This window comes from Gekko japonicus, unplaced genomic scaffold (genome assembly GCF_001447785.1).
Source record: "Gekko japonicus isolate JY-2015 unplaced genomic scaffold, Gekko_japonicus_V1.1 scaffold646, whole genome shotgun sequence".
Classification (NCBI taxonomy): Eukaryota; Metazoa; Chordata; class Lepidosauria; order Squamata; family Gekkonidae; genus Gekko; species Gekko japonicus.
The window spans coordinates 787009-794396 of record NW_015165253.1 but is presented as its reverse complement, the minus strand read 5'-3'; the positions used below and the strand labels follow the sequence as shown (position 1 = coordinate 794396).

Genomic DNA, 7388 nt, shown 5'->3' with positions numbered 1-7388 from the left:
GAGAGATCTGTTGTCTGGAGTTCAGTTGTGATACCAGATGATCTTCAGGCTCCACCTGGAGGTTGGCTGCCCTAGGCATAGCAGTCAGTGCTTCAGAGCAGGGCCTGCTAGATCCAGGTTCTTGCTGTAGAAGCTGAGTGGATGATTTTGGACCAGTCACAGACTTTCAGCCTAACCTACCTCACAGGGTTGTTGTGAAAGTCAAAAGGGGGAGAGGAGAATAATGTAAGCTGCTTTGGTCCCCATTGCAGAGAAAGACTATTTTTCCTCCTGGGAAACCATTATTGCCAATATCCAGGTGAGGGCTGGAGATCACTCAGAATTAAAACTGCTCTCCAGATGGCAGAGATCAGTTCCCCTGGAGAAAATGGTGGACTCTGTGGCAGTCAGGGCTTCAGAGCACAGAAGAGGCTGCAGGTGTGTGTGTGTGGGAAATGGAAAGCTGAAGAGAGAGGGGGAAATAAAGGTAGGTTGATGATTGGCTGGGAAGGAGATAGGGTTGCCAATTCCAGATGGGAAATTCCTGTAGATTTGAGGGATGGAACCTGGAGAGAGTGAGGTTTGAGGAGGGGTGGGACCTCAGACAGGTACAATGCCACAGACTCCACCTTCCCAACCAGCCATTCCCTTGGCTGGGAAGGAGATAGGGTTGCCAACTCCAGGTGGGAAATTCCTGGAGATTTGATGGATGGAACCTAGAGAGGGTGAGGTTTGAGGAGTGGGGCCTCAGACAGGTACAGTGCCATAGACTCCACCCTTCCAACCAGCCATTCCCTTCTGGGAAACGACTGTTGCTAATCTCAGGAGAGGGGTGGAAATCAGTCAGAATTACAACTGATCTCCAGGAGGGAGAGGGGAAGAGATGCAAAGCTGAAATCAGAGGGACAGATAATGGCAGGTTGATGCTTGGCTGGGAAGAAGATAGGGTTGCCAACTCCAGGTTGTGGAAGTCATGGAGATTTGAGGGCTAGAGCCTGGAGAGGGTGGTGTTTGAGGAGGGGTGGGACCTCAGACAGGTACAATGCCATAGACTCCACCCTCCAAACCAGCTATTTCTTCCTGGGTAACAATTGTTGCCAATCTCCAGGTGAGGGCTGGAGATCACTGAAAATGACAACTGCTCTTCAGGTAGCAGTGATCAGTTCCTCTGGAGAAAATGGTGGACTCTGTGTCATTATACCCTGCTGAGGTTGCCACAGCACATTGACGCTGAGTGCCCAAGGCCTTGGCACTCTCCCAGAGCCTCTTTCTAGATCTCGTTGTATTTATTTCCACAACGGGCCTTATTCCTAGTTCAGTATGAATCCATTTCAAACACCCCTGCTACGCAAGTTAAACAGAGGAGTATGAGAATTATTAAATATACTCTTGGAACTTTCAACTTTATTCTGCTACATGCTACTACTTTACTACAATACAGTAGTTACAACGCATTATAATTTATTTGTTCTATTATGAATTAGTGTGTGCATTATATATTGTTCTATAACACTCAGTCTTTTCAGGTTTCAAGAGGTGAATATCAGACCACAGTAACTTTTTGTTCATCTTTTATCTGACTGCACTATGAAAACTTAGTACTTCTATTTCTACAATACCAGTACCCATATAGATTGACTTAAACTGGAAGTGCAAAACTTTATTTACCTTCATAGCAACTGAAGGGGCACCTTGCAGCAAAGTCCATTCATACTGAATGATTCCATGGTCATCAAAACTTTCTCGGCCATCAAGAATAACCCAGTCAACGGGCAACTGAAGCACAATGTCTTTCCCTGCTTTGCTGACAGGAGGGTCATCATCATTTTCTAAATAAAATAAGATTATTTCATTACTGACAGGAAGGTCATCATTTTCTAAATAAAATAAGATTATTTCATTACTGAAAGAAAACAGAGTATGTATTTATTCAAAGCAAAGAGTTTTTGTTCCTTGATACACTTCTATGGCTTTCCTCATGCTTTTGAAATGAAGAAAGCCAGCTCCCTAATAACAAAATAGTTCAACAATCCCTTCTAATGGGTGTATCAGCCTGGTGAAGGAATATCTCAGAGAGACATATGTAATACCTTTAGCATTGTTCTGTTAGCATGCGGCTCTACAGGAACAGCGTGGCAACCAAATGAACCAGTATATGCTTCGGGAATGTTCGAAGGGATGTTGCAGCCTGGGACTTATTTCTACATTACGTCTGTATTGCAGATGATTGCATATACTATTATTGAGAGAAATTATGTTGTGAGCATCGAAGGGTGCAGCAAACTGGGGGAGGGAGTCTCATGACTCATGAGACATGTTTTCCCCACCTTCTCCAAAAACAGCACAACAGGTTCAAACCATGTATTTTACTTTCACCTTCCTTGCTACACAGTTGCATCCCATTTGGGACTAGAAAATTACAGCATTTCTGGCTCCCCCATGTCTGTGCTCTCATCCAGCCACATGGTGCTCAAGGCCACCTCCTTCAAGGCTGACCCCAAGAGCCAAGTTCCTTCCCTCTCTGTCTTGTATGCCCAGCCCCCAATGTAGGCCAAGTGGGTGCTGTCTCCAGCCATGGCAAACTCCATGGCCATGGCAAGCCCCAGATGGCTCATGGCCCAGCCACACCCTGCCAACTGGCACTTGGCCAGAGCAGGAAGTGCTTGAGATGGTGGTGCTTTGCTTGTGCTTGTTTGAAGCTCTACTGCAAGGTCCAACAGCTCTTCCACCACAACCAGTGCCCCCTCCCCAGCCGTCCCATGTCCTCCCCACACATTTTGCTTTACTTAGGCTGCGATCATATGCACAATTAGACCCGACATAGGCACGAATGCCGGGCAGATTTAAAGGGAGCAATCAGACAACATCTGGGAAGCATACCGCAGCCGTCAGCAGCCTGTTCTGCTCCACTGCAGAAGTGGAGTTAAAAGACATTGGGGGAAATGCAGTTATAAACAGGTTCCGAAGGGCCACGGATGGACTTTCCCCTGTCTGAATGCTCCAGCATGCTCTCATGCCATCGGGATGGTCTGATCAGGCCATCCGAACTCCGTGCCATTGTGTCCCCCCCCCCAGTATGCACATCATCACAAACTCCACAGGGAGCCTTCAGTGCGGAGGTGCAATTTTTCGATTCCTCGTTTAAGCACATGGGAAGCAAACAGCAAAAAACAACAACCCACGACTCACCTGCAGTTGCATCTGATCACACACTGATGGGCTGTGCCCGCAGCTTCAAAGGGAGGTGTGATCTCGTAACTGCGGGTCCACTTCCTCCGGAGGAAATAGCCTCGCTCCCCCCCCTTTATCTGGCACCTGTGACCACAACCTTAAATAGCTTAAGTTTACAGTATGCTTCACTTATGCTATACAGATTCCACTGGAAATGGTTTCCATGTGATGACAACTATAAGCATGCAGCAGCAAATGATTCTAGTGCCTGACACAGAGAGTTCTCATACCAGCACTATCCCTCTCCCAGAACTAGAAATGCTGGCATGGGCAGTCACTGAGCCAGGTTCCAGGCTATCACATGATCAAAATGGATTTTCTGAAATAGCTAACACTGAGCTCTTCCATGAAATGTAATGCTACTGATCATACATGCTGGTCTTGTGATTGTATGGAGTCTGCAGATTTTCAGGTCTGGGCTTGAAAGTGTAATTATGGTGAAATGGCCATTTGATCAGTTTCTCAAGAGAATGTATGGTATTTTTGGTACGCCACTGAAAACCTTTTTCAAAGTTGGCCAGGCAAAGCCATGCCAAATTATAGTTTGCTCCTCCATTCAAAAATCTTGGGCTCAAGCCATGACATTTCCAGTTAAACAGTCTCAAGTAGTAGGACTCAAAAAAAGACCTGCAGGATTGCTGCCAGAATAAATCAGACCTGGATAAATGAAGAAGTGGCATGACTCAGTATAAGGGAGCTTCCCTATGTGTTAATAACCTATTATTCAGATGACTACAGATCCATTTCCAGCCTGCAAAGAAAATAATCAGTCTTAACAAGAGCATCCAGACTGCAGCTTTTCGTGTCATAGCCTGTTAATTGTGCAGTAAACAAAGTTGCTATTTTGCACAAGAAGGAACCTTGTTCGTAGCCTAACTCCTGCACATAGCTTAACTCCTGCTCCCAGACTTGCAGTCCCCACTGTACTACTGTCAGGAGTTTAGGTGGTCTGAAGCTTATCAGCAGGATTGGGATTTACATTAGTGGTGGAAAGTGTCATCAACTCACAGTCAACTTATAGTGACCATGCAGGGTTTTCAAGGCAAGAAATGCTGGTTTGCCATTGCCTTCCTCTGTGTAGCAACCGATGGACAAATAAATACAAACCCAGATTAGTTTCTGAGTTCCGATGAGACTGGGAGAGGCTGGACCATCCAGGTCAGGTCAGGGCAGATGTATATTACAAGCACGTTTCCATCTTTCTTCAAAAGTGCACGGGGATGCACCTTGTCAGCAAAAGTGTCTATATGGAGGGCCACGAGTGGGAAACTGACGTGTGCACGAGGATAAGGGTACCTAGGCCAACAGTGTCCAAAGGCATCACCTACTATTAAACACAGTTTAGACAGACCTGTTTCGATGTCAGGAATGTAAAGCAAGACAGGAGATCTTCCGTGCACCTGCCAAGCGCTGTCCCCTCTCTTGAGTGACCGTGGCTTTGAAAGCCATTAAGCAAGACCGATTAGTCCTCCCTGGCCCCAGAGACGCCAAACTAACATCTACCAGAACTAGGGCGTTCTCCGTGGTAGCTCCTGCATTATGGAACCAGCTCCCCCACGAGATCCGCGCCCTCCGGGATCTTTACCAGTTCCGGAGAGCGGTGAAGACGGAGTTATTCCGCCAAGCATTCAACAACTTGGATTGAATATGTAGCACTTTATAGTCGCCATCCTGAGTAGGTTATACTGAATGTAAATTGTGATTTTAATGTTTGTATAGACTGTTTTACTGTTTTATTGTTGTACGCCGCCCTGAGCCGCTTCGGTGGGAGGGCGGGATAAAAATCAAATAAACAAATAAACAAACAAATAAATAAATAAAAGAGTGGCTCGACGGCAATGCCTTCTTACCGAGGCCTGGAGGGTTGCTGCTGCCGGGCTCCAGAGAGTAGCTGTGGTAGCCGCGCTGCGGGGAGAAGAGGCAGACAGAGCGCCCGCGATGCGTGCAATTGAAGAGATAGCAGCGGAGTGACGGCTGCTGCTGCTGCAAGACGGCCAGGGTGCAGCGCGGTTCGGCGCAGCAGGCGTCCAGGCACTGCCGCAGGCCGGCCACAGAGCCCGGCGAGCCCAGGAAGGTGGCACCGGCCGCGATGGAGTCCTTGGTGCGGATGATAGAGTCGGGCCTGGTCGAGAAGAAGCTCCCGCCGCTGCCCGCGAGGTTGCCTGTCCCGCGGCAGCGTCCTGCCGCCTCCGCCCGGTCGTGGCCGCGCCCGCCGCCCAGAGGATCCTGCTCCTGTTGCAGCTGGCGGCGGAACTCCTCCAGCAGCGACTCCACGCCCGAGGCCGCCGGCGACCTCATCTCGGCCGACGACGGTGATCCCGGCAGCAGCACCAGCAGGAGCAGCAGCAGGAGCCGCGCGGGGAGCCCGGCAGGTGCCCGCTCAGTCATGGCGCCAGGCCCAGGCCGGGGAGGGAGCGAGAGGAGGGCAGCGGCGACGAGGACGGCGGACGGAAGGCGCCGCCGCTACAAGCGCCGTCCCAGGGGAGGCGGTGGTGGGCGCGCCATGGCTCCTCCCGCGCCAGCTGGGGCGCCGCAGGAACTTCCGCTTTCGCCGGTCGCCGCCCACGTTCGGAAGGGGGCGAGGTCAGAAGGAGGCCCCGCCCAGTCGCCCGAATTCCAGCCTCCTCCGGCTTCGCAGTGGTTTTTGTTATTGGCGCTTCCTTTGTTCCACCGGCGGCGTCCCTGGCACTGATTTGAGCGTGTTAATCAAACGGGTCCGGAGAATGAGCTGAATGCTGCTTGTTGTAGTCTGGTCAGACAAGCAGTTTAGAGCGAGAATGGCTGTTGGCCGGAGCAAAGAAGACAGAGAATAATTAAACATCCGCACATTCAGCGATGGGATTGATTGGTGTCAGTTATTTTGGTTGTTAATCTGCCCATCACTAGAGTTGTCCTAGAGGTGAAACACAGGAACCCTTGAGCCACGAGGGGAAGTGGGATATAAATCTCTCCTTATATATAATTGAATAGTGGGTGCCAAAGTTCTAATTCTAAAATGCACTCCCTTAGTGTATGGCTGATGGCACTGCTCCTCAGCATATATCGCCACCAATCAGAAGGCAAAGCCCGGTCCCGCCCACACCACAACTGCTGCGACAACCTGGTCTTTTGCATATGGAAGCTGATTGGACTTCAGTCCATTCCACACCTCAAATTCCCCCCCCCCCACAAGGCAGTTGGAATTTTCAGTTGCATGACATACCTCATAGGGGAGAGGAGAATGGGTAACAATGGTTACCACTCTCCAGGTGAGGGCTACAGATAAATCAAACATACAAATGCTCTTCAGGTAGCAGAGATCAGTCCCTCTGGAGAAAACAGTGGACTCTGTCATTAAACCCTGCTGAGGTCGCCACAGGAAACTGACACTGTTTGCCCAAAGCCAGAGCACTCTCCCAGAGCCTCTTTCTAGATCCCGTTGTATTTATTTCCGCAACGGGCATTATTTCTAGTATTTAAATAAATGTATAAACAAATATTACCACGTGCTTGATCACTGATAAATCTGGGAATTAAATCATAGGTGGTAATTACTACTGAGTGCAAAACTGGTAATTTGTATGCCCACCTTCTATTACACCATTTAATATATGTGGTTATTGAGTGCGCAGGCAGGGCCCTAGTTAAGAATATGGGAAGGTCAGTGACCTACCAGCTTTTCTGCCCCCAGGGGAAAATACCTGATGTCTTCCTAGATGAGTTTGTGCTTTTCTTAGATTAGTAGAAACTGCATTTATTTATATATAGATTTTTTAAATACTTGTTAGATTGAGCAATTCCATAAATAAATAAAATGATGTGATTGAGTCAATGTACATAAATTTCTGAAGGCAAGCCACAAAGGGCCTCTTATCATGTCATACTGCCATTGTTTCATCCTTTCTTTCAGGATCGCACACAAAACCGCGAGGCCATTTTGCCCTTCAGTGCTGCAGCATGCTTCACAATAGCTACAACACTAGAGAATAACAGCTCATAGTGCCATACAAAGAAAGAAACAAAAAAAGCTGTGTGTATGTGCTAAGAACCAAAATCCCAAAATTTACAAAATGCAATGCTGTATTTTAAAACAAGTCCAACAATCATATATATGTATGTATGAGAAGAGGTCCAAAACCCCTGAAACTCTACTATTTAAAACCACAAAACCCCTGAAACTCTACTATATTGGACCTCTT

The 7388-nt window shown here is 48.1% G+C and overlaps 1 protein-coding gene across 1 annotated transcript in view; it reads right to left on the bottom strand.

Annotated features, from left to right (window-relative positions):
* LRP11 (LDL receptor related protein 11) overlaps window positions 1-5707 on the bottom strand; it is a 31098-nt gene extending 25391 nt beyond the window's left edge. The window contains exons 1-2 of the mRNA XM_015410149.1: window positions 5061-5707; window positions 1648-1808 (exon numbers count right to left, since the gene is read on the bottom strand). Coding sequence (XP_015265635.1) covers window positions 1648-1808; window positions 5061-5598 — 699 coding nt within the window. The 5' untranslated portion in view covers window positions 5599-5707. The remainder of the gene's footprint in view (window positions 1-1647; window positions 1809-5060) is intronic.
* Between the last annotated feature and the right edge of the window lie 1681 nt (window positions 5708-7388).